Source organism: Myxocyprinus asiaticus, chromosome 9 (assembly GCF_019703515.2).
Source record: "Myxocyprinus asiaticus isolate MX2 ecotype Aquarium Trade chromosome 9, UBuf_Myxa_2, whole genome shotgun sequence".
NCBI lineage: Eukaryota > Metazoa > Chordata > Actinopteri > Cypriniformes > Catostomidae > Myxocyprinus > Myxocyprinus asiaticus.
The window spans coordinates 26,847,774-26,875,585 of NC_059352.1; the positions used below are offsets into that span (position 1 = coordinate 26,847,774).

The 27,812-nt window shown below is 39.0% G+C and overlaps 2 protein-coding genes across 3 annotated transcripts in view; one reads left to right on the forward strand and one right to left on the reverse strand.

The window, feature by feature from the left end:
* LOC127446362 (nucleoside diphosphate kinase 7-like) overlaps window positions 1-12,316 on the forward strand; it is a 72,473-nt gene extending 60,157 nt beyond the window's left edge. The window contains exons 11-12 of one of the 2 annotated variants that reach the window (XM_051707252.1): window positions 10,012-10,119; window positions 11,918-12,316. In XM_051707252.1, coding sequence (XP_051563212.1) covers window positions 10,012-10,119; window positions 11,918-11,950 — 141 coding nt within the window. In that variant the 3' untranslated portion in view covers window positions 11,951-12,316. Of the gene's footprint in view, window positions 1-10,011 lie in introns of both variants that reach the window. The other variant, XM_051707250.1, reaches the window with a different exon arrangement.
* LOC127446365 (sodium/potassium-transporting ATPase subunit beta-233-like) lies at window positions 12,007-27,753 on the reverse strand. The gene is made up of 6 exons (XM_051707257.1): window positions 27,533-27,753; window positions 22,139-22,267; window positions 14,373-14,528; window positions 13,696-13,880; window positions 13,505-13,588; window positions 12,007-13,424 (listed from the first exon to the last, which is right to left on the reverse strand). Exons 1-6 carry the CDS (start codon window positions 27,624-27,626, stop codon window positions 13,167-13,169), a joined length of 906 nt encoding a protein of 301 aa, XP_051563217.1. The 5' UTR covers window positions 27,627-27,753; the 3' UTR covers window positions 12,007-13,166.
* Window positions 27,754-27,812: the final 59 nt, after the last annotated feature.

The window sequence follows — 27,812 nt, forward strand, 5'->3', positions numbered from 1 at the left end:
GCAAGACTGACACCTTTGACTGTTGTGCCACTTCTCGTGAGAAGGATATGCTGTAGCTGCAGGCAGTGCTCCAACAAGGTGCAGGGGCTCTAAACCACCATTAAAGATATAGGGAGCCCCTTACCTAACCCTTTCCCTAACCTTCACCATGAGTGGAAGTAATGCCCCCTTTTGGAGTTGGTGCAACCCCTTTTTGGACCAACCCCGCTTTCTTTTGGAGATTCCGCACACATTTGAAGATCTCCAGCATGCAGCTATACCTACTGGCTTCTTGCTGTTTTTTTATGTTTTATTTTTTAGCGTATTGCGCTGGAGTGCTTTGTTTTTAGACACCGTGTCAAGTTAAAAAGGACTTCAACTGTTAAAATGCATTTTTGCATTTCTGTGTTTGCGGCACTGAGTCTACTTCTTTTTACTGCAAGGACATGTTCTATGTGAACAACACTTAGCTTGTTTATTCCTAGCAGTAGCCTGTAGTCTGTGTTAACATCAGTGTGAGGGCTTGGCAAGCCTCATTAAATTGACATTAAGCTCAGTGGCTGCAGGTCACTTGTGGTTAACTAATGCTATTATAGTGAACCAACAGCCTCCGTTTTAACTCAAAATCAGCTCAAGTGTGTATATGTGTTTGGGTGTATACATATATGCTCTTTTCCCATATACTGTAACTCCTGCCCTGTTAAGATATGTTTTGACAAAGTTTATGTCCCTTACTAAAAGTACTGGGGTATTACCATATAGTGATGGTGTTAGAAGGTAATAAATACCAAAGGCTCTTTCAAGGCAGGTTAGTCCACTCAGTGGCCATCTTTGGAACGCTCTCAGGCAGCTATTTTTTATATAAACAAGTGGCATAAAAGGACAGCTACTATCTACTTGAATGGGAAAAGACCAAAATCTCCAAAGCAGTTGGTCAAGATTACGATCAAAGAACATATTTCAAAATCAGCAGTAAAATCTGACAAAAATGGTATCATAAATTGCACTTCTTTGGCTCAGGTCTAAAAAAACGCAAATTTTCAGGCTGGTTCAGCTAATGCACATGTGTGTTCTCGAGTTATCTGACAAGCTATGTCTATATCTAAAAGGTGATTACCTGTAAAGCATGACTTCCTTTTCTACATCTGTTGAGCGTTCCAATTTCCCCCATTCATTTTAACACCAGTGGTCTATCTTGGGCTAAATAGTCTTTGGTAATACCATGGTCTCTAGGAGATCGGTATTTGGTAATACCGATCTCCTCAAGAACTTTTTTTTTCTTTTTGTTTCTCCCCAATTTGGAATGACCAATTCCCAATGCGCTCTAGGTCCTCGTGACTCACCTCAATCCGGATGGCAGAGGACGAATCTCAGTTGCCTCCACGTCTGAATCTGTCAACCCGTGCATCTTATCATGTGGTTTGTTGAGCGCGTTACCACGGAGACATAGCGCATGTGAGGCTTCATGCTATTCTCCGCGGCATCCACGCACAACTCACCACGTGCCCCACTGAGAGCGAACCACATTATAGCAACCATGAGGAGGTTACCCCATGTGACTCTACCCTCCCTAGCAACCAGGCCAATTTGGTTGCTAAGGAGACCTGGCTGGAGTCACTCAGCACACCCTGGATTCGAACTCGTGACTCCAGGTGTGGTAGTCAGCGTCTTTACTTGCTGAGCTACCCAGGCCCCCCACTCCTCGATAACTAACTCAAAAGGTAAAAATGCTATTGATGGCATTGCTCCTGTAAAGGTCCGGACGATCACTGGCAGGCGTAAGGCACCTTTGTGAAACACAACAGCAGTGAAAAACATGAAAAGAAAGTGCAGGAAAGCAGAACGAATGTGACGGAAAACACAACTTGAAGTTCATAATAATATCTACAAAGACAGCCTTCATGCTTTCAATTTGGAATTAGGCACAGCTAGGCAGAGCTCCTTCTCACCCATTATTAACAGCAATATAAACAACACCCGCACTCTTTTTGCTACTGTAGAGAGACTAACAAACCCCCCAACACTGGTTGCTTGTGAAATGCTCTCCGACAGAAAATGCAATGAGTTTGTATCTTTTTTCATGAAGAAGATCAAGGCGATCAGCTCATCCTCATGTTGCACTGAGGTCAGACAGCACCCACCACAAAAACTTCAGAAATTAGTCACTATGCACGATTTTGAGGAAATTGATGGCAAAACCCTGGAAGAAATAGTACAGCATCTTAAAACTTCAACCTGCTGTCTTGACACACTCCCCACTAAATTTTTCAAAAATGTGTTTAACTGTCTGGAAAAAGATCAGTTAGAAATAGTAAATGTGTCACTTCTTTCAGGTACATTTCCAAAGTCCCTGAAAACTGCAGCTGTCAAGCCCCTTCTTAAAAAGAACAATCTAGATAACTCAATATTGAACAACTACAGACCAATTTCAAATCTTCCTTTCATAGGCAAAATCATTGAAAAGGTTGTTTTCAATCAGCTGAACAAATTCTTAATCTCGAATAGGTACTTGGACAATTTACAGTCTGGTTTCCGACCGCATTATAGCACAGAAACGGCGCTCATAAAGATCCTAAATTATATTTGGTTAAATACTGATTCAGGCAAAATATCAGTGCTGGTATTATTAGATCTCAGTGCTGCTTTTGACACTGTTGACCAAAACATTCTCCTTGACATATTGGAAAACTGGGTAGGGCTCTCTGGGACAGTCCTCAGCTGGTTCAGGTCATATCTAGGAGGTAGGGGTTACTATGTGAACATAGGCAACTATGAATCTGAGTGGACATCCATGACGTGCGGAGTCCCACAAGGCTCAATACTTGCACCACTCCTGTTCAACCTGTATATGCTCCAACTAGGCAAAATTATGAAAAAGAAACAAATTGCATACCATAGCTATGCAGACGATACCCAGATCTATCTAGCCCTATCGCCAAATGACTACAGCCCCATACTACAGTCTGTGCCAGTGCACTGATAAAATTAACAGTTGGATGTGCCAAAACTTCCTTCAGTTAAACAATGACAAGACAGAGGTCATTGTATTTGGCAACAAAGGTGAAATTCCAAAGGTGAATACATACCTAAATACCAAGGGCCTAAAGACAAAAAATCAAGTAAGAAATCTTGGTGTCATTTTGGAGTCAGACCTTAGTTTCAGTAGTCACATCAAAGCAATAACTAAATCAGCCTACTATCATCTAAAAAATATAGACAGAATAAGATGTTTTGTATTCAGTCAAGACTTAGAGAAACTTGTTTATGCATTCATCACCAGTAGGATAGACTACTGCAATGACTCCTAACCAGCCTTCCCAAAAAGACCATTAGACACCTGCAGCTCATTCAGAATACTGCTGCCAGGATTCTCACACAAACCAAAAAAATCTAAGCATATTACTCCAGTCCTCAGGTATTTACACTGGCTTCCAGTTACATTTAGAATTTATTTTAAAGTACCATTACTCATTTATAAATTGTTCAATAGCCTAGGACCTAGGCTAAAATAAATTTTAGATATGCTTGTTGAATATAAACCTAACAGACCTCTCAGATCATTAGGATCAAGTCAGTTAGATATACAGAGGGTTCACTCAAAACAAGGTGAGACAGTGTTTAGCTATTATGCCACCCGCAGCTGGAACCATCTTCCAGAAGAGGTTAGATGTGCCCCAACAGTAGCCACATTTAAATCCAGACTGAAAACACTTCTATTTAGCTTTTACTGCATTTTCTGACTGAGCATTGTGCTGCACTTATTGATTTCACTGAATCATTTTGCTTTTGTCTTTCTTTCATTTTAATTATTTTGTATCTCATCAACTTGTGATGCCTATTGAACCAACAGAGAACAATCAGTAAACTCTCTCACGTTTGATTATTGCAAAACCTCACTCTGAGTTTTTATTCTTTAATATCCATATTGAGGACCCAGCTGTCACCCCCTACAGCTTATGGTGGAAGAATGCGGGCAATTTTATTGGTGTAAACTTGATCAACCAACAAAAATAAGATAGGTAGATTTTATTATTTTGTTAGGGACTGTCTGGTGGAGAGATTGAGGCACTGCTGTTAGTACCTGAATAAAAGAGGCCTAAGGCATCCCGCACTCTGTACCAAGAGTGGGCGGGAGTGGTTCTGACATTCCACGCTTATGTTCTAGTCCTCACTTGGAGTCTTTATTAAGAATCTAGCAGTGGCTAGATATCACACCCGGATGTAGTGGTATCTTGATTAGAATATGAGGATGTCTTTGTGACATCGGAAACATCCGCAGAAGGATGGCGCAAATAATAGTCTGCAGACTTTGAATGGGAATACCTCATCTCTCTTGGCATCTCCACTCAGACAGGGGCGCCTCGAGTTTAGGAAAAGATAGATAGCAGATTCTTTTAGTTCAGATTAGATATTCATTTTTCTTTTATTTTCTTGTTTTATATACACAGTGTAGGCATTGGTTTATCATGGGTACACTGAGATCTGCCTTTGAGACTAAAATTAAAGGAAAATAATTCAATAATGATTTGGATCATTTCATGTTCCCTGCTTTTTTAATTCCCTGAAATCATGCTCTTAAGACCTGTTCTCCTGATTTTTATGCTATTTTATTATTTTTATTTTATTTTTATATAACCTTTTCTCAATGTGTGTATTACTTTTTATATTCTTATTTCATGTTCTTAATTGTTTTTTTTTATGCATCTTGTATTTTCTTTAAAATTAAATGTAAAGTACTTTGAATTGCCATTGTGTATGAAATGTGATATATAAATAAACTTGTCTTGCTTTGTACAGAATGATTACCGTATTCATGTACCATTGTATTTACATGGTGCATCAAAGAGCACCATGGTATTACCATGGTACATGTCCAAACAACATGGGATCACCATGTCCAGAAAAACATTTTTGGTATTTTTTTACATTTACATTTATTTATTTAGTAGACACTTTTGTCTAAAGTAACTGAGGAAAAACACAAGCAATTTATCATAAAAAGGAGCAACAATATTAGCAGTGTCACAATACTCAATTTCAATAGTAAACCAGAAAAGTACACGCCTAGAGAAGTGAAACTTTTCTTACTGTTATGCTAGCACTGCCTTTTGCATTTGACATTTAATATTTTTGCCTATTCAATTTGAAATTGTTAATGTTGTTGCAAGTTTTCACAGTGCTATAGCTGATTGCGCAAACTGCCTGCTCATAATTAGAAAGAATCCCTCAGTGACGTGTGTTAGTTTTTATCTGTCTGATCAAATAAAAAAGTGCCTCGGCTTTCAGTTCTGTATCGCCACTATATTTTTCAATTGACTTAAGAAAATTAGCAAACCTTGCCATTATCTACATTCTAATAACTACAGTGCCAAATGTCTTGTTTTAAAGTTATTGCAGAACAGACTGATAAAACTAAGCCAAAGGATTTCATTGCCTCTGTTTGACTCGGCAAAGTCTATTTGAAGTAGCCAAGCAAACGAGATAAAGAGATAATAACTAACCAGTGAAAGTCTCTAAGCTTCTCCAAAGCTTAAAAGTAAATGATATGTTACAATGCTGACTTTATTTGAACTGAAACACTCATTCTGGCACTGAATTTATCTCACGACAATGTGTAGTTGCTGTTACCCTTTCTCATTCTTAATAATATGTCTGAATTGTGTTGTCCTGGGCCACTGAAATGGAACTTCAGAGATCAAAATTGAGGTGACAAGATGGGCGTGGTTGAGGAAACCCTCATTTATTTACATTTAGATAACCCATCCCCCATGGGCTAAGATGGAGTGGTGTTGAATTTCGTACTGGTAGAGATTAGCAGAGTACAGTAGAGCTGGCAGCTTGTGTCCTCGGGAACATTTAATTTCATCAAGTTCCATTATAGCCTTAGCATGTTGGCCAGCTGAGCTTTGAATGAGAAGCACATGTGAGCGCAAATGAAAGTCAAGACCTGGTATTGGTCTAACATTTTGCTTAAAGGGCAGTGAAATATAAACTCAAAGTAAACTCAGCCAAGACCCCTTGAACTTCTGTCACACTGTAATGGCAGGAGAGGAGTGTTTATTTAACATTTGTGCACCTTTCCAAAGTGATGTAAAGATGAACATATATTTTTCAAGTCTGTCATGCTACTGCTTAATCAACTACAGGACCATCAGTCCCATTGTATCTGAAGACTTAACTGTGAGACTTTCATTTTGTATACCGTATATCCCATCCATATATTCATATACTGTATAAGCCATCCTGGACAGCACATTTCATCTGCCGGGCTTCCAGCTGTTCACAGTGGATCGCTTTGCAGAATCATCAGGGAAAACGAGAGGTGGTGGAACATGCTTTTACATCAACGAAAGTTGAACGCAGCGTTGCAACAGCTGACTGATCACATCACAGACACGGAGCAACAACACCCAGACTCATGTATTATTATTCTGGGAGATTTTAATAAAGCTAACCTCACCCGTGAACTGCCAAAATACAAACAACACATCACATGCCGCACCAGAAGCAGAAATATACTGGACCACTGCTACACCACTGTAAAGGATGCATATCGCTCTGTGCCACGTGCAATTTTAGGACTCTCTGATCACTGTTTGGTTCATCTTCTCCCGACCTACAAGCAGTAACTAAAATCAGCTAAGCCTGTAGTAAGGACTGTAAAAAAATTGACTATTGAAGCGCTACAAGAACTACAAGCCTGCTTAGACTGCACTGATCGGAGTGTTTTTGAAGCTGCAGCCACAGACCTGGATGAACTCACAGATACTGTGACATCATATATCAATTTCTGTGAGGATATGTGCATCCCTACTAGGACATTTTTGTCGTTCAGTAACGATAAACCATGGTTTACAGGAAAACTCAGGCAGCTTCGTCTTGCCAAAGAGGATGCTTACAGAAGTGGGGATAAAATATTGTACGACCAGGCCAGGAACACACTTACTAAGGAAATCAGTGTGGTTAAAAGAAGCTACTCTGAAAATCTGAAAAAACAGTTTTCAGCCAACAATCCTGCATCTGTGTAGAAAGGCCTGAAGAGTATCACCAAGTACAAGACACCTCCCCCTCGTTCTGCAGAGAGTCAACAAATGGCTGATGAACTGAATGTGTTTTACTGAAGGTTTGAAAGGCCCAGTCTCCCCCCCTCGGATCTTCACTTCACTTCACACACACACCAACACCTCCTGGAACCCCCCTCCTCCCCCCTCCTGCTATTCAGTCTGCACTTATGATCTGTGAGGAGGATGTGTGCCAGGTCTTTTGGAAACAAAAGACTAGGAAAGCTCCAGGCCCAGATGGTGTTTCACCTGCCTGTCTGAAAGTCTGCACTGACCAACTGGCACCCATCATCACACAGATCTTCAATAGATCACTGGAGCAAACAGGTCTGTAGATGATGCTGTCAATATGGGACTGCATTATGTCCTGCAACACCTTGACAGACCTGGGACTTATGCAACGATCCTATTTGTGGAGTTAGCCTTCAATACCATCATGCCTGATCTTCTCCCAACCAAACTGACCCAGCTCTCCGTGCCTACCCCAATCTTTCGATGGATCACCAGCTTTCTGACAGATAGGCAGCAGTTAGTGAGACTGGGGAAACTCACATCCAGGACCCTCACTATTAGCACTGGTGCTCCTCAGGGATGCGTTCTCTCTCCACTGCTCTTCTCTCTGTACACAAATGACTGCACTGCAAAGGACACTACTGTCAAGCTCCTGAAGTTTGCAGACGACACCACGGTCATCTGCCTCATCCGCGTTGGTGACAAGTCTGCATACAGATGGGAGGTTGAACAGCTGGCTGTCTGGTGTGGTCACAACCTTGAGCTAAAAATGCTGAAAACAGTGGAGATGATAGTGGACTCAGGAGAAATCTCCCTGCACTTCCTGCTGAGAGGATTATTGGTGCCCCCTGCCCACCCTCCAAGACCTGCACATCTCCTGAGTGAGGAAACATCAGGTAGAATCACTCTGGACCCCACACACCCTGCCCACTCCCTCTCTGAACTGTTGCCCTCTGGCCAGCTCTACAGAGCACTGAGCGCCAGAATATCCAGACACAAGAACAGTTTTTACCCAAGGCCATTTTCCACATGAACATTTAAACTGCCTCAGGACTCCCCCATAGTGCAATAATGTAAATAAATATCTCATGTGCATATGTAAATTCACATATTTAAAGAGCACCTATTATGGTTTTTCAAATATTACCTTTCATGTAGTGTGTTATATAGCTGTTTGTGAATGTAAAAAAGTCTGCAAAGTTTCAAAAATCAAAGTGCACGATAAATGGAGTTATTGACTCCCAAAAGAAAGAAACGATTCTGAACACCTGAAACGAGTCGTTAGTTATTCCAGACTTACTTCCTGTATTAACCTACTTCATTTGGTAACAAAAAACCCGCCTCTGGTCTTCATTGGCTGCTCGCAAACAGCTTTGACCTGCCCTCAAACACTACGCTAAGCGGTACACCAATCACAACAGACTGGGACATCTGACCAATAAGAGCAGAGTAGGCTCTCTGAAAGGAGGAGTTTAGAATGAATCCTTAAGAATGGATCATTGAACGAGTCCTTTTTGACACTGGGAAAAAAAGGTAATGCTGCAATTTAAATTATGAGCAAATTAAAGTGTTTTTTGACCTTGGATGCTTGTAAATCTATTGTATGAGACCTTTAAAACAAAATTAGGCATGTTTAAAAATCATAATAGGTGCTCTTTAATTCAATAACTGTACATACCCCTACCTTGCACATATGTTACCAACTGCACATGTACATACGCCATTCTGTTATATGTCCTATTATTTGTATCTGTTAATACTCTTACCTTGTGTTATATTCTGTGTCTCACTGTAATGTTCTGTGTGCACTTGTTTCTCCTATAACCAAAAACATTCCTTGTGAACGTGAGAACACTTGGCAATTAAGCTCATTCTGATTCTAAATTCCTCTGCTACAGTTTTGGTTTTCACTGTTTTTTGCTACATGACAGCATGTCCACAATGTTGAGCAGCCTGTTCTTTTACAGCCTCGTGCTACTCTCAAGATGGATTGAGCTGGACTAGAGAAAATGAAATAGCTGACGTGTTTCCAAACAAATAATGTGTGAAAATCCAGTCATTGACTAACTTATTGTCTATTTGTAGGACTTGTCATAACTTTAAGCCATTCAGAACTTTTGGGTCATTCTCATGAATCATCATGTCATGAAAATTTCCTGTTCCCATTCTGCTCCATATGCATATAGGAAATTATGCCTTTTTTGTTTGGCCATCAAGATTTTTTAATTCATGTGGTTATTTTCATAAAAAATTAGGCACCCCCAATTCTCATTACCACAATGCGAAAAAAGGTCATTATAATATTCTCATTACCACATGTGAAAAAAAGTTGTATTATTTAAATTGTGAAGTATTTATACATCATAGTAGTACTCCTTTGCTACTGCCATTTAAAGTTGCACAGTGTTTAAAAAAACTAAGCTAAGGGTAATAGTGGGAAAATAGTAAAAGGAAAACGTCCGGACGGTAAATGTCAGAAAAATGTCACAATGTAAAAAATCATAATGGTCCTAAATGTAGGCTTTATTTTCTTTATGCAAAATATCATTACGTATTTTTTTGTATTGATTTGGAGTTAAATATTACAGGATGTTTTTGACAGGTTACATGAGAATCTCCCTGTTACATTAATTTTAATACATGCCTACAATTCATAAATAAGAGTTTAAGGTGATTTGAAAATCAGACTGATATTTCCAAATCCATAAGAAGTGATTCTGTTATAGAGTGGAGGGTTTGTAGAAATAATACAAGAAGTAGAAAACAGGAAGTATCTGTTTGAGTAACATGAACAAGCATGTATGAGTAATCTGATGCCCTGGACAATATGTGATGTCGTCTGATCTCTCAGCTCTGTTGGGCATAACTATCACAACACATTCATCATATGCTCGATTGTTCTAACTTTACCCCATCAACGAGTTGTCATCATGTCATTGTGTGTTTTGTTTCATTACAGGAAATTGCACGCCATCTTCGGCCCACCACTTTACGAGCTCTCTATGGCAAAAACAAAGTGCAGAACGGAGTTCACTGCACAGACCTACCAGAGGATGGGATTCTGGAGGTGAGCTGCTCATGCAAATCTCATTCAAACTTAGCTTTATGCAAGAGCTACACGCGCACGTTTTGGCTTTGGTCAGAGAGTTTGTTGTTTTCTAACTTGCTTTGATGATGCGTCAAGAATATTAATGCATCCCACAAATGCTTGTGAAGCCCAGAACAAAATGGCATCCCAGTCTCATGACTGTCCACCGTAGGCTGGTCCAGAACTACAGTCCAGTGTCTCTCAGGAGAGGAAGCAGGCAGATACATTAGGTTTGGTAAAAGGAAAAAAAATTCATTGTTATGCCAGAGAGTGGGTTTGGCCCGGTGGACGTCATTGTTTTGCACAACTCCTGATCTGTCCTGCCTCCTAGCACAAATGGCCCCTTGTTAATCATTTGCCTGCTGACCGACTCAGCCATGACATTCCAAAAGCTCAGGCCTTACAGGGGCCCCACACAAACTCTCTGTGCCGAGCAGACGAGCGCTGCTGTAACAGGCACAATGCAGGGAAAGTCAATTGTTTTCAAATAAAACAAGCTTGGTGACCTGATGATGAGGCCGGACAATGTGCTAAATTAATTGTTACAAATCCATAATTCACAATTGTATATACACTCACTGAGTACTTTATTAGGAACACCTGTACATCTACTTATTCATGTGATTATCTAATCAGCCAATCATGTGGCAGTGCAATTAATAAAATCATGCAGATATGGGTCAGGAGCTTCAGTTAATGTTCACATCAACCATCAGAATGGGGATGTGGAACACCATAGTGTTCTTTATTAGGAACATCGTAGTGTTCCTAATAAAGTGCTCAGTGAGTGTACTTTTTCTTGTAGTTGATCTGTCAGACCTATCAGTGAATGTGTTTACATGCACGATCTTACACCGATTATGCGCAATAAGACAACGTGTAACGTGCAATGGTATAAATCGTTTCTTTTATCGGGGTAAGCAAAACCGATGGTTTTACCAGCCTGATCTCACATAAAAATTGGCAAGTGTGTGCCAATTTATTTATTTTTTTTGCCGAAATCGGTATACGTTGACAGAATTTGAAAACACTGCCTCCAGAGGCTAAAGCGTTAAGTGTTTCAGAGCATATAAACAAGTGTGACATAAATTTATATCCAGGAGAGGGCACCAGAAGCCAGTTGTAAAAATAATTGTTTTCAGCTGAACAGGGTGTAAAACAGTGAAGAGAAATGCTTATTTTATTTAATCTACCCCCCCAACCAAAACCCAAATCTAACCTCAACCATTAGCAGAGACAAAATGCAATGTTAGGGACAAAAATGCAGCCTCCTTATCACGCTCATGATTGTTTATACAAATGTGATTACTTCCTCGTTTGATTGGGGATTGAACAATGGTCTCCCATGCAACTGACGTGACACGCTACCAGTCTAGCCATGAGGGAAAGTAATTTTTTTGCGCCGCACCATTCCAAATATGTCTGATGGAAGGTAGGGCATGTCAGTGAATTAGCATAATGTTGCCGATCCTAAGGTAACAGAACTTTCGGAAACAGCATGCCGACTTCCCGTGTGATCATGTTGGGTTTTACCCTTTACGCTAATTACAATTTGCATGGAAACATCTTTGCCTGCATTCTTATCATTTATTCAATGTGTGCATGTGACGTTTTGACATCAATAGCAGAGAATAATCTCATGATTTCAAATCGCATGTAAAGTCTTCTTACGTTGATGATTTTTTACAATTTTTATATAAGCTGATTTGTGAGTTAGAGTATTGCTCAGTGTTATTATGGAAGATCAGATTAAATTGTGATCACTTCTGTTTTGCAGGTCCAGTATTTCTTTAAGATTTTAGATGGATGAAGCAAATGTGAGCGACATTACAACAGTATTTAAATAAAGACCACTTTAAAGATACCTCAGTTGTCTGTCCATTTATTTCTTTTTTTAGGTCTTACTCAGATTTTAAATAACATTACAAGAGCACACAAAACTCTTGACAAGTGTTGTGATGTTCAACATTGAATTTTGAGCACTTTTAACACCAACAAAATATCCTATTACATGGGGTACTGCATTGCATCTGATAAGTTTCTAACCTTTGACCAGTGACTTTGGTATTTGGATTCATACATTATACGTTCTCCTGCTGAAAAAAATTGTACAACTGCATAAATATAAAATTCTTCCACCATGAAAATGGCTAAAACATTCATTAGAAATTAACACCACATTATGTGATGTCTTCAGAACAAAACAAAAATAATAATAATTAAAAGCACTGTTGCCATGGTGACCACTGGGCACACTTCAGTCCTCCAGGCTAGACACACAGTTCTACACTTAATAGTAAAGGAAATAAAAGCCTTACACAGAATTGTCATTAGCCCCAATTTCCCAAATTGCAAGACAATCAAATAAAAGTCAAAAGGTGATGTAAAAACATATTCCCCACAATCAACAAAAAATAAAAGACAAAGGGAAAAGGAAAAAAAGAAGAATTGAATGGAGTGCAGTCACTTACACACATACAGACCTGGGGAGTTCAGAGCGTACCATGCCAGTATTTTCAGTTTTGAAGTAGACAAATCCACACATATTCTCACAGACTCTTGCGCTTATACTAAATAACACTCACACACCTTGGACCACTAAGTTTCTCACATAAGACAACAGAAATTTCAACGGCTTGGAAAGGACCATTGTATGCGACTACTGCACTGCACACTCCATAAAATATAAAGAGACCACACTAGGCAGAAATACTCAGGGGACAGAAACACTGCTCGCTACATCAGTAGTGGAATTATAATTTACAGTAATAAATGAATGTCCCATGGCTCACGGAATATTCTCATTTACAGTAGAATAAATACTTTGCTATTGCTACTCTTCCTGTAATTTACTTTCTAACCCTAGACATGCAGAGATAGCTAGTGTAAAGCATACAGATTAAGTGTAGGTCCCGTATGTTATGAAAGTTTGTTCAAGATTAGTTGTTTTCCAATTTAATTTGCATTTGTCTAAATTATTGTGTTTTGAAATGGGCAGAGTAAAAGTGCTATTATCATAGCTATGGTCATGACTTGATGTTGATTTTGATGTCAAAGCGTCCCTGAGAACGGTCCTTCTCGCTGTAATGAATGTTCTCTCCAAATACTTTGCACTCTATGCGCATGTCGAAATCCTTTGAGATGTTCTGAAACTTGATGGCCACCAGAGGCTGGAGGTACTGTGGCTGTAGCAGCTTGCCGTAGTAAGGATAGTACTGGAGAGGGAAACCAGCACCCACTCCGAAGTAGTCAATTGGCCCAAGCTTGTCTGCTTCTTCTTCTCTCTGTTGACAAGCAGAACTTGTATTAGATGCTACTGGCTTTTTGGTGTAAGCTATAAGCTAAGTTTGTAGGAGTTTCTTACCTTGCTTGAGCAGTGGATTGGGATGATATTGCCTTGATAACTGGTGCGAATTGGCTCAGGAAGACTGTCATTAGAAGCTGGAGGCTGAAGAGAGAGGTTTAATATTGAGATGTCAATCTAAACAGTCATGGATAACAACCTTGGATGTCTTAAGCATTCAAGCATTTCTATTAAAACAAGCTATAGCTCACTCTGGGCCTGAAGTTGACAATCCTGTTGAGTTTAACAATGAGGCAGGGCTTGCCATCCTCGAAGCCAAAAGTTTCATCCGTTATGCCTGAGCACTCCTTCAGCCAGGATCTATCGAAACGGCAGGCCTTTCTCATGCCGTAGTCACCCTCCAGTTCTCCGCGCTCTGTGTAGGTTGTAGGTTTGTCTGAACAGGAAACGTGTTAAAGCCTGTTATTGACTAATGCAACTGTGTTTACCACAATAGAACATAAGCATGCAAGAAGATGGTCAAATAAAGCCACAATTGTCTACCTAAGCAAACATGAACTGTTGAGTTATGAATGAAGATCATTTGACAGAGCTGTAGAGATCTTTAAATGACCTACTTAATAATACAGCAAGGGTTACTAAGACTTACAGTAAACCACACACATACACACAGCTACCTAAAAGAGATAGTTCACCCACAAATGAAAACTCTCCCCTTCTTTCTTCCACTGTGGAACATAAATGGAGATGCTACACAGTATGTTAGTGTGAGTTCCCAGTTATTTCATTGCATCTATTTCCATACAATGAAAGTGAATGATGACTGAAGCGGTCATTCTACCTAACAACATTAAGGGGTGAGTAAATGGTGATTTTGAAATCATTTTTGGGTGAACCATTCCTTTAAAGATTTTAGAACTTGATGTACCTCCACAGTCTTCGTACTTCATTTGATCAAGCTGGTTTTCGCTATTGTATGCCTGCAGAAAGTTTTTCATATTTTTAATGTATGCCGCATAACTCTCCTGATTATTTAAGGAGAAGAAGATCTCTGCTTTGTCTGGGTGCGGAGTGTGTGATAACCCTGTAAAACAAAGTGGCAGAATTTAAATTATCATGTAGAAGTGACTTTTCCCCACACAATCTCCCTCTAGATATAGGAACAGTGAATGTCGGCTATCTGAGGCACATGCAGGAACTCCATTCATTGTCATGGAAGTTTGCTATTAAGATTCTCTGCTTGGCAGTAATTTTCCACCAGCTTGAGTGGACGGCTAAAATAGGGCGTGGTATGAGCAGAGCCAGCAGAGGAGAGCAAAACCTTATATTGTCTGTAATGCGAAGATACTTTTCAACAGGCTAGTAATGACCTTCCATTCACATGGCAAAGCGGGTGATAAAGACAAGCTTTAGAACTTTGACCCAAGAAAGTTTTGTCTGTATTTTTTTAATACAGTTCTAAAATCACACAGGCGATCTGTCTATCCAGTTAGAGCTTGTGTGAGAGTCTCCCAGCCCTCCCCCTTCCCCTCTCCACAACCTCACGTGCTCCTCTCACACAATGGAAACTTTTAGCCCTGAAGAGGGAGGCGGGACTTGCATGTCTTCTACGTCCAGCCTTCTTCACAGCAAATAGCAGCACACCATGGTGATCTCCGCTCCATTCCTACTCATGTTGTCTGTTTTTCTCTAGAGTTCACTGTTCGAGGGCCAACTCTCTTAAAGAGGAACTGGCTCTTCTTGGCAGACACGTTTATGTACGGGGTCTGAGCCAGTGCTTTATGAATCCAGCTAAATTTAATGTTAAGGTGGGAGTGTGCACTATGTAAACATTCATTGGCACAAGGCTAGTGTAGAGCAACCTAACAGTCTCTAAGCTGCCGCAGAGATTATGGAAAGTACAGTATACAATGCTCTCCACTGTATCTTTTTCCATTTTTTTTAGCCAAAGCTCAATTGCACAAGATTCTTTTGAGCAAAACAGGCTTACCGAAAGCTTGATAAACCCTGAACCTGTTGTAAACTATTTCAATGGTATGTTCGAGCCCACATCCACTGATACTGTCTGTCCCGAGTGAAGTACAGACAAACCAGTTCAAAGACCTGCAAAGTGTGTAGCTGTGAGCAACAGCTTTGCTCTCAGAGTCCAAACAGGAAGCTTCATCATTCTAGCAGGAAGTGTGAAGGTCAAAATGGCTTTCTGTGTCTCTCTCTCCTTTTCCTCCCTTACACTCCCCACCTCCACCCTCCTCTCTCTGAGGTCAGACAGACCTTTAGAGAAGCAGAGCTGTCACAAGGTTTACAGAAACAAAGTTGGGTTCCAGTATTCTGGAATAGTTTGAGACTTTGATTAAATGAGACTGTCTGTTCTTTGTTCTTTCCGTTTCTCCATATCAATGCCAAAGAATAATATGCCGCCTCGATTGCTTTTAATAACCTGTGATGGAGAAGCCTCTTGTGAATCTTGTCAATAATCAAAAAGAAAGACCACAGCATTTTCCAGATGACAAACAAATCTTAAGTTTAAAGCAATGCCCTGGGTTCAAGTGGCACTCAATCAACAGCATTTGTGCCATAATGTTGATTAACATAAAAATTATTTCGAATAGTTCCAAAAATTGCAGTTACAGTAAGGCACTTACAATTGAGGTGAATGGGGCCAGTCCATAAACGTTAAAATTGACTATGTTTCAAAAGTATAGCCACAAGACATGTTAACATGATTTTAGTGTCATAAAATCAGGGATTTCAAGCATTATGGTGTTTACCAGATTACTGGGTTTATCTGCATAACGTTGACATGACAGAAGTTGTAATGGATATAACTTTACACAGATAAGGATATAAAGCAATTTTATCACACATTAAAATCATGTTAACAGATGGAGCCACGTGACGGCATGCGAAGGGAGATGTGAGAGACAGCTCTGCGCACTTTGCTAATTTTTTAAATTATTTTCATGATATAATCCAGTGAAATTCAATACACCCAGTTACACATTTACTGTTCGAGGTAAACATGGCAAAGAAGTCAAAATCCTCGGGCTCTGGAGACATTAAAAGACACTTACGGGTTCAAGATGAAAGCCCAGACAGGCCTGTGGACTGGGGACTCTATTTGGATTGCGTGGCAGGAGAAGGAATCCAGCGTCAACTGTCCAACATGTCGGTGATGTTGACGAAGGTACTTGCGGACTTGGAGGATCTCGCTGTAATACGTCGATCGATTACGGCGATGGAAAAAATTCTCTGAGCTAGTCACAAGAGTGACAGATGTTGAAAAACGAATTGATTATTTGGAGGCATCAGAGAGGGAATTAGCCACTAATCCACCCGTGACCAAAGTTGATTTGGAACGTGTTCTTGAAAAGCTTGAAGATCTTGAGAATAGAAGCCACAGGAATAACATTCGAATTGTTGGAATTCCTGAGCATGAGGAAGGCAGAGATATGGTGAAATTCCTAGATGAGCTTTTCCCAAGTCTGCTCGACATAACAGGCCACAAGCTGGAAATCGAGCGAGCTCACAGAGTCCCAGCTCACAGATCTGCTGAGGGAGGAAGGCCCCGATTGATTCTGGCCAAATTTTTGAAATCATCCGATAAAGATCTCGTGTTGTGCCAGGCGAGGGGCAAAGGAAAGCTTTCTTGGAAGAATTACAATATTTTCTTGTTCCCGGACTTTGCGACCTCGACAAGAGAGAAACGCGATCGGTTTAAGGAATGCAAGAAACTCTTACATCAGCAGAAGATCACTTTTGCTCTGATGTTTCCAGCCAGACTGAGAATAAACACCAAGGATGTCAGCAAAGTATTTACATGTCCCAATCAGGTGATGTCTTTTATTGAAACAATGGGTGAATAACCATTGGATGTTTTTCTTGTGAGTGGATTGACTCACTGTACATACTCTGGCTTTCGGAGGAAGCTGGGCCATTTTTGTTTCTTTTTGCATTAGATCTGCTGAGTGGTTGGAGTTTGTTTTGTGGGGTCAGCCATGATACAGCACCCCTGGAGCAGATAGGATCAAGGGCCTTGCTCAAGGGCCCAACAGTGGCATCTTGGCAGTGCTGGGGCTTGAACCCCCGACCTTCTGATCAGTAACCCAGAGCCTTAACCGCTGAGCTACCACTGCCCCGAGCTTGACGAGGTAATTAAGTCCCTACCTACTGGCAAGGCTCCGGGGCCAGATGGTTTTGCTGCAGAATTTTTTAGATCCTATGCTACAGAACTGGCTTCACTTTTGTTAGAAGTTTATACTGAATCGTTAAAGAATGGAAAGCTTCCTCCAACCATGACACAAGCCCGGATCAGTCTGATTCTTAAAAAGGACAAAGATCCAAGCGAGTGTAAAAGTTACCGTCCAATCTCCCTGATCCAACTAGATGTAAAAATGTTGTCAAAAATTTTGGCTAACCGATTAAGTAAGATTATGACATCTCTTATACATATAGATCAGGTGGGGTTTATTCGGGGCCGCAGCTCTTCTGATAACATCAGGCGTCTCATCAATATCATGTGGTCAGTAGCGAATGATCAGTCTCCGGTCGCTGCCATCTCACTTGACGCCAAAAAGGCGTTTGATATGATAGAATGGGATTATCTTTTTAAGATTTTGGAAATGTATGGGTTCGGGAGTACATTTATTGGTTGGATTAAGTTACTTTATAAACACCCCGTAGCAGCGGTACAAACAAATGGATTAATTTCAGATTATTTTACTCTGGATAGGGGCACTCGGCAGGGTTGCCCTCTTTCCCCATTATTGTTCTGTCTTGCCCTGGAACCATTAGCAGCTGCGATAAGAAGGGAGGATGATTTACCAGGGGTGGTGGCAGGAGGTGTGGCGCATAAGCTTCTGCTTTACGCAGATGATATTTTATTATTTGTCTCTGAACCTACTAGATCTATGCCTTGCCTCCACAGAATTATTAATTCCTTTTCCAAGTTCTCAGGATACAAAGTCAGTTGGTCTAAATCCGAAGCTTTGGCACTGACAGCGTACTGTCCAGTAACGGCTTTCCAGCCGGGCGCCTTCCAGTGGCCCAAACAGGGCATTAAGTATTTGGGGATTTTATTCCCAGCAAATTTGTATGCTTTAGTTAGTGTTAATTTTGATCCTTTAATAAAAAGGTTTTCGAGCAATGTGGGCAGGTGGGCTTCATTCATTTATCGATGATTGGGAAGGTTAATGTTATTAAAATGAATTGTATTCCAAAATTTAACTACCTGCTACAATCTCTCCCTGTAGATGTCCCCCTCTCTTATTTCAAGCAATTTGATAGCATAGCGAAGTCCTTCATTTGGAATGGTAAACGTCCCAAATTGCATTTTAATTAGTTATATAGGCCGATAGACAAAGGTGGGCTAGGCCTACCCAAGATTTTGTTTTATTATTATGCGTTCAGTCTAAGACATTTGGCTCATTGGTCACTTCCACCTGAGAGACCCCCTCCCTGGTTTGTTATTGAACGGGCAGTTCTTGCCCCTATTTCGCCATTACAAATCATCTCTTATCAAACTAATCGGAAAAGTTAAGTTACACCCTGATATTTCGCATTTACACTCGGTATGGACTAAAGTGTCCAGATTGTTTAAATTGGACACTTATTTAAATGTTGCCTCGAGCATATGGCAGAACCCAAGATTGTGTATTGGCAAGTCCCCTTTCTGTTGGCCAGAGTGGATTGTGAGGGGGGTTGCTACACTCGGTGACCTATATGAAAGTGGAGTGTTGAGATCATTTGAAAACTTGGTCCAACATTTTGGGATCCCCAGACCTCAGTTTTATAGGTATTTACAACTGCGCCACCTGCTTTGTACTATTTTTGGGAGTAGCACACACCCCACTAAGGAGGCAGATGCTTTGGGAGAGGTGATTGCAGCTTTTGGAAAAGGTCATGAGGCGTCAGTGTACTACTCCCTGTTAATTCAGAGTCTGGGGGATGGAGCCTTAACTTCTCTCTAGAGAGTATGGGAGAAAGATTTCAACTTGTCATTGGAGGAAGGAGTGTGGGCTAAGATTCTTAAAAACGTTAAGTCTGCATCTAGAGATGCAAGGGTGTGTCTTATACAATTAAAAATTTTGCATAGATTTTATTGGACCCCCCCTAGACTGTATAGGCTTGGTCTTAAAGACACAACCACCTGCTGGAGATGCCAGTCGGAGGATGGAGACATGGCCCATGTTTTTTGGTGGTGTGTCGAGATCCAGAAATTCTGGTCGAAAGTTCAGAATTTTGTGTGCGACGTGGTGGGCACTCGGGTTTCATTTTGCCCCAGACTTTGTGTACTGGGCGATGGGGCAGTCATCGATGTAGGGGATGGCCATATTGTGAACTGGGTTCTGACCTGTGTGATGATCGGCAGGCAGGTTATTTTGAGGGGTTGGAGGTCAGCTGGTGCACCCCCATATCCGGAGTGGTGCACGGAGAAGGGGAGGGTAGTGGCTTATGAGGAGGTGTCATTGGGAAGATGGGGTGATTTAGATTTGTTTGTACGGAAATGGGGCAGGTATTTGGAATTTTTGGGGGGCTCTCGGGTGAGGAGTGGAGAGAGTATTGTTGTATAGTTTTTAAGTGAGTATGATTATTATGTGTGTATATGTATGTGTATGTATGTATGTGTGTGTATATGTGTGTATATATATATATATATATATATATATATATATATATATATATATATATATATATATGTGTGTGTGTGTGTGTGTGTGTAGGTGTATGTATATATTTACTCATGTGTGACCACAGGATTGTTTTTTGGGGAGGCGGGGTTCGGGGGTTGGGGAGGGTCCTGGGGTTTAAATGTTGTGTGTGTGTGTGTGTGTGTGTGTGTATATATATATATATATATATATATATATATATATATGTGTGTGTGTGTGTGTGCGCTTCTTATTATAAGATTTAATAAAAAAATGTTAATTACAAAAAAAACATGTTAACACATATAATGTTTACGTCTTGTGGCCATACCTCTAAAACAGTGCGTATTTAAACGTTTATGGACTGGCCGCGCTAACTTCCATTGTAAGGTACTTACTGTAACTGTGATTAATTTATTTTTTAAATAAACAAGGGACAAGTTGAAGTGATCTTTGTGATAATAACATTATGCCACAAATGCTGTTGACTGAACTTAACTTGTATTGAGCCCGGAAATTCCTTAAAAGCTTTTATTTATGTCAATATAATATTAGCTTCTGGTATATATATAAAAAAAAAAACCCACACTGTTAGGGTATACAGATCTGTGATTTCTATTTTTAAAAATGACATTGAAAGCTGTCATTTGAAAAAAGACGTTATAAACATCTCTTGTCAAGAACAATCAAGTTGTTATAAATAGTGCAAGGGAACACTAAAGTGATAGCTCCCATAGAGGACCATTAAACCATCAACAACATCACAACACTGCTGCATTTAGTACTTTTCACAAACCACACCAGCCAAAACAACTATTAGGGTTAAAGTACATTTAGTTCATTTTGTATCACTTAGGTGGGGCAAAAATGTTATTACATTGTTTTAAAAATATGTAAAACAAAAATTACCATCCTCTCAACACTTTTGGGCAGATAGATTTGTATTGCCGTTAGGGCTGAATGATAAACTGAAATAAAATCGAAATCGTGATATGACCCAGTGCAATTTTCAAACTGCAAGGGCTGCGATTTAATTAAATAAATAGTCTCAACGCACTGCCCGCTGTGCTGCGCCTATGTGCATGGCTGTTTTGTCTGTAGTGTGTAGTGCTTTCTTAAATACAACAGGATCATTGTATTACACATGTGGTTTCAGAGTGATTCTGTGCTCCATACACACTATCTATCTGGTGCCTTGAGTGACAGATGTGCTCTGAGTTCAGTTAGGTGCGCTAACGTACATTTAAAGCACCTCGGATTGACTTTAATTGCACATTTGTGTAATTTCACATACCTCTATGTTTAGCCGCTACAATTTACTATAGACATTTAAAATAATCCCATGAGAGCTGATTTTTGTTGACAGCAAGGCAGATGAGATCATTTCACAGTGTTAAAAGGCTGCTGTCAACTCAACTTCAAACAACAGAATACCTCCATCCCTTCAGTTTTCAAAATAAAAGCTTCTGCCGAAATTGGTTTAAAAAAAGGCTTGAGTATTTACCGAGACTGCATAGTAAGTTTAGAAATTAAATAAATAAATTACTATTAAATAATAATAAATTATAATAGAAATAATGATGATTATTATTATTTTACAATAATATATTTCTATAATAATTTCTTAACATAATTATTGCAATAATATAATATTCAAGTTGACAGGGTTTAAAAAAAAATAATGATGAGAAGTCAACTGACCCTTTCACAAATTGGAAAAAAACTTTTGGGTGTTTGTGATGCTTTCCACCACCCCCTCTGTTTCACTATTTTATTTATTTATTTAGTTTGGTTCTTTTTAGAGGACTCAAGTGTGAACTTCCTTTCTAGAACATTATTTCCAGTTGGCAGTAAAGCATGGGCAAAACATGGTTTAATTTTGTTAAAAGGAATCAGTTGTTTTTTTGTTTTATGGTTATCATACGTCAGTTCAAATCGCAATCGCATTTTTTTTCTCTCAAAATAATCGCAATTCTATTTTTTGTCCAAATCTTTCAGCCCTGATTGGCATGTAATATCTTGAACATTAATCAATTCAGTTCATTACCTGGGGGTGCAACCCTGTCCTGGTATGTGGGTTTGTAGTTGCTGAGGGTCATGAGCATGGCCTGGATAGTACCAATGAAAATTCCAGCCAAGCAGCCATAGAAGATTACATAGAAGGTGAAGATTTTGACTGTGAAGAAAAATGTATGAAATCAATTGTATATTTCAGTGCATTTACAATACGAAAATTACATTTCATTTTCCACAACAGAAAAACAAACATAGGCAGATATTTATTTAATTGTGAATATATATATATATATATATATATATTAAAGGCATAAATTGGACATTTAAGGGAACATAAAACCCAAGACTAAACAGTCACTAAACTACAGAGTATACAGAGTAATAAAACCCAAGTCATCTGAGGTGAAAATGGACTCTTGTCCAAATGAATGAATGACCTATTCATTGGACTGAATAACTGAAAATGTAAATAAAAAACTCTAAACTGAGCTTTTGTAATCAATAGTATATTTCAGTGCATGTACAATAGAAAAATTACATTTCATTTTCCAAAACAGAAAAACAAACAAAGGCATATTTATATTTAATTGTGAAGACATTATATATATATTATATATATATACACTACCGGTCAAAAGTTTTGAAACACTTATTCTTTATTAAAAAATTTTTTTTATTTTTTTCACATTTTAGAATAATAGTAAAGTCATCAAAACTATGGAATAACATAAATGGAACTATGGGAATTATGTTGTTACTAAACAAAATCCAAAATAAATTAAAACTGTGTTACATTTTAGCATCTTCAAAGTATTCACCCTTTGCCTAGAATTTGCAGAAATGTACTCTTGACATTTTCTCAACCAACTTCTTGAGGTATCACCCTGGGATGCTTTTCAAACAATATTGAAGGAGTTCCCATCTATGTTGGGCACTTATTGGCAGCTTTTCTTTATTATTTGGTCCAAGTCATACATTTCAAAAACTTTTTTTTTTAATTACATTTTAGTTTTATTATTAAATAAATTAATATGGTGGCACAATTATATTTTTGTCTACAAAACTAATTTCAAACATTTAAGAATACGCCTTCAGATCAAAAGATTTTTAAGATCATGAGAAACATTTCAGTCAAGTGTTTCAAAACTTTTGACCGGTAGTGTACACACACACATGCACACACACATATACAGGGCTCCAGACTAAAAAAATGACTTAGGAGCCATTGGCTCCTAAACTGAAACATTAAGAAGCAAATTGGCTAGGGCATGCTGAGTGACTCCAGCCTGGTCTCCTACACACGTTACGTCTCCGCGGTAACGCGCTCAACAAGCCACATGATAAGATGTGCAGATTGACGGTCTCAGATGTGGAGGCAACTGAGATTCGTCCTCCGCCACCCAGATTGAGGCAAGTCACTACACCACCACGAGGACTTAGAGCACATTGGGAATTGGGCATTCCAAAAATTTGGGAAAAAAATTTAGTCAAATGGCTGTTTTTAGTTGCCAAATCACAGAATTGCTCGATTTAGATTGCTGTTCAGGAACAAGATAGAAAGCCGAAGAAAAGGAAGACAGCTGATAACCCATTAATCAGAGGTTTAATAAACAGTATATATAGTTGAGAAGATAAGTTTGCATTCCCTTTTGTCTCATAAATGTTCACACTCCTTCATAGTTTATATAAATATAAGTGATAAAATCATTTTTGGTCACACTTTATATTAGGTGGCCTTAACTACTGTGTACTAACATTAACATACAACATACTAACATAAAAGACTATGCATTTACTGTGTAACTACATGTTGTTCTGCACAATTCCCACATTTGCTGCTACTGAGGTTGAAGTACAGGTAGGGTTAGGATTAGAGGTTAGAGTTAGGTTTTGGGGTTAGGGATGAGTTAGGGGTAAAGTAAACAGTGTAACTACAAATTTAATTAAATGCAAGTACTTTAAATGTAATTACATGCAACATGTATGTACATAATAAGTACATTGTATCAAATGGTTAAGTACATAGTAGTTAAGGCCCCCTAATATAAAGTGGGTCTGAATTTTTTATTTAGAACTGCTCTTTCAGAATCTACATTACAGATATTTACAGATAGTATGCATATAGTAGTGTGCTGTCTTCTTGAGCATCAATGAATGTTTGCACCTTGAGTAATAGTTGTGTACAAGTCCCTCAATTGTCCTAAGTGACAAAAGCTTTATTTTATTACACACACACACACACACACACATATATATATATATATATATTTAAATTGTTTTAAAATATTGCCTTAGTCTTTCTTTACTGTTACCGGATAGACACAGAGACTACAAGAGTGCAAATTGAATGAAATCCCAGATGCAGTTTATTGTGCTACTCCAATCCCAATCAATAATTACCAGAAGAAAAAAGTGGTTCACTATACGGGACTTTTAATTATAAAGACGCCCGAAATATACATGGGACTCTTATTTTGAAATGTCTGTGCTCCCAGTTGTGAGCTCACTGACGGCTGATTTGCTGAGAAAGTGAACATGATTCAAACCGCTAACCTGAGCTCCTGAGTTCAAACCCTCAGTTCTTTTCGGGTGATTCATGAAAAAGACCCTGTTCAAAAGAGACATTTGTTCACGACTCTCTCGCGCTGGGTTTGTTGTTGCGTGCGGTGCAGCGAGCCCATCAGAAACAGAACGGGTGAAAAGCAGCTCAAGACACACTGGTGCATGCTCTAAATATGAATTCAATAACTCTCAAGATGATAGCTGACAAAACCGTATATAAACGTACACAACCCGACTGTCACCAATGCCAACTAGATTGTAAATTATTGTCGCAATCAGTTATTTTTGGTTTGCAGTCTGGAGCCCTGTTATATATATATATATATATATATATATATATATATATATATATATATATATATATATATATATATATATATATAAATTTAAGGCATAAATTGGACATTTAAGGGAACATAAAACCCTAAACACTAGACTAAACAGTCACTAAACTACAGGGCATACAGTGTAATAAAACCATACAAAACCAAAAGTCATCTGAGGTGAAAATGGACTCTTGTCCAAATGAATGAATGACCTATTCATTGGACTGAATAACTGAAAGTGTAAATACAAAAACTCTAAACTGAGCTTTTGTACATCTACAATTTAAAAATACATAGTAATTACCAATATTTCCTCTACAAATATGCCAAATGTGTGTGACTTATGGCTTCCTGATTTCTTTCATGAAGTTGAGGAAGTTAGCTTGTCTTAAGGCCCCAACATCTTGCGACAACCCAAACTTTCTAGAAATTCCTCACTGTGCTGTGAGTGTCTGAGGTGACAGTGACACCAGTTTCAGTCTAGCTCACACATTATAACTCATAACTCCCAGAACTCACGTTTCCTGTGTGATGCAACAACAGAAGACAAGCTCCTGATTTGCAGAATAAAATTGCTGTCAGTCAGTTGCAGTGCCAGTCTGTAAACGTCATTTCATGTGCCACTGACGGCGTGTTTGTGTGTGTGTGGTTAAACTTCCTTTCCTTCGCCCCTGGCAATAGGGAATAACCGACGCCTCAAAATCTACAGGAAACACATTCAAGTTTGAGTTCAAGGCCACAAACAATAGTTTCACGTGTTGTAGTCATTATTGGCAGAGAAAAATCTTCTCCCTGAGGGTATAAATATGAGGATGTCTGCTTTTGAAGTCTTATGATGGTTTTAATTCCTTATAATAACCACATTCACCACAAAATAAAAATAATCACATGCAGATAATAAAACCCAAACATAAAAGCGTCCACTGACAATTAACTTTGTCCTTCAGTCCCTCACACTTCTCAAGGACTCTCCTCCATTATATAAAAAATAGAGTAAATTTGTCTTGTATTCCTCAGTCCTAATGTTTTCTGGGCAACAACAAACTGAGTGGCAAAGTAAAGTAGATCACAGGGGGGAAATGGACGACGGCCGAAGTTTCCATTTACATTTATCAACAAGTCACTGAAACCGGGACTAAAAGATGATAAATTTAAACAATAAAGTCAAAAACTCCTCTTTAAGTGAATAAAACGATTTTTTAATTAAAACATGCGCTTCAGTGAAAATGTTCCAAAACCGATAGCATCCTCTAACTCACAAACTCATACAGTTCACACAATAGTGTTTTGATATTGTTTGCCAGGTCTAAATTTACTCAACCTGTTATTGATTTATTAAGACTCATTATTTAAAAAAAAAAAAGTACTAATTTAGTAAAGACTTTTTAAAGTGATACTTCAAAGTACACACAGTGAACCTAGCCGACTAAGCTACATGTGACTGCGACACTCATGACTCTCCTCATGTGTCAGACTAAACTCAGCTGTGTGTTTCATATTTCCATCCATTGCACTGCTTAACTGCATGTTTTTAAACAAAAACCAACCTATCGAGTGTGATTAAAGATGAAATGGATGATTTATAACGCGTGGTTGCTGAACAATACAGGTCAGTCTCAGGAATGGAGAGATAGAAACACGTTGAGAGTTGATAAAACTATCAGCCACAGACGGTTTCCCGCTTTAAAAGCCTAAATAAACCCGGCGACTCATGCGATTTGTATTTACAACGAAAACAGGAAGATTAATCAGTACTTAATGAACAGATATTACTGTCACTATTACATTATTGCTAAATGTAGGCTAAGAGTGAACTACACAGGCCAAATCACTTGGAGTAACCTTGAGGGAAGATAATACATATAATGTTGTCACCTGCACAACATTTTCATGTCGTTAGCTTCTGCTTGCAACTTATATTATAAATATTACAAATGATCATTCGTAGACAACTATGCTGTTCATTTCAGATATCTGCACACAATGCTGACTGACTGACTCTTTCCTCAACAATAGCAGAACATCGTTATCACGACCTTCAAAATGACCTTTTTCTTTTCAAAGATCCCAGGATTGGCCTAAACTTTAAATGCTCAGTAAACGATTCTTCAAACGTTAAACACTTTCTTTTGTAAAGCAATGTTTTCAGCTTTCATTTTCCATTTAGTAATTTCCACTTTCACCCACTTCTGGCTCATTACACGCACTACTCCCTGATCAGTTCATGTATTACATGTTTATGACTCAATTATTTCGGTACATTTACAAACTATAACATATTTATTTGCGAACTTGGTTTTTTAAATTCGCTTGATAAAATTATCTGGTTAAGACAGTTTGAGAGCGCCGCCAGCGCGAGGCGTTTTTTCCCCGTTTGAAAACGAAAGTCACGACTCAGCGCGTGAAGATCAAACAGGTGTTGAGACTTTCCAACACTGTAGCTGTTTCTCCTATCTATAACATCGTTCCGTATCAATATCAATATCTAACACTGAAGAAAAAACTAGTTTAACTCAAGAGAAAATGTCAACACTTACACCAACTGCCGCCTGTGCGTCCTAAAAATTCCTTCTTGTCCGAATTCCAGATAAAGGTCTTCCATCCACCATCCCCATCTTTATTAGCAGACATTTTCGGTGATTAGTTCCCTTTTTGGCGATGTTTGAGTGGGCCTTATGGACTTAACAGCGATGTTGCCCCCTTTCTAAATGCTGTAAAAGAGGACAAAGTCGTACCCGGTACCGTAGGTTGTAGTGACTGAATATATAGTCGGGGTCTCGACTCCGCCCAACGGCTGTTTTAATAAGTTACCTTCAA

Excerpts from the sequence above, each read along its gene's own strand:
- LOC127446365 (XM_051707257.1), bottom strand. The coding sequence starts at position 27,626 with ATGTCTGCTAATAAAGATGGGGATGGTGGATGGAAGACCTTTATCTGG. Across the intron at positions 13,881-14,372 it reads GAAGTACGAAGACTGTGGAG|ACAAACCTACAACCTACACA; the intron begins GTACATCAAGTT and ends TTTCCTGTTCAG. Across the intron at positions 13,589-13,695 it reads TTGTCAACTTCAGGCCCAGA|CCTCCAGCTTCTAATGACAG; the intron begins GTGAGCTATAGC and ends CTCTCTCTTCAG.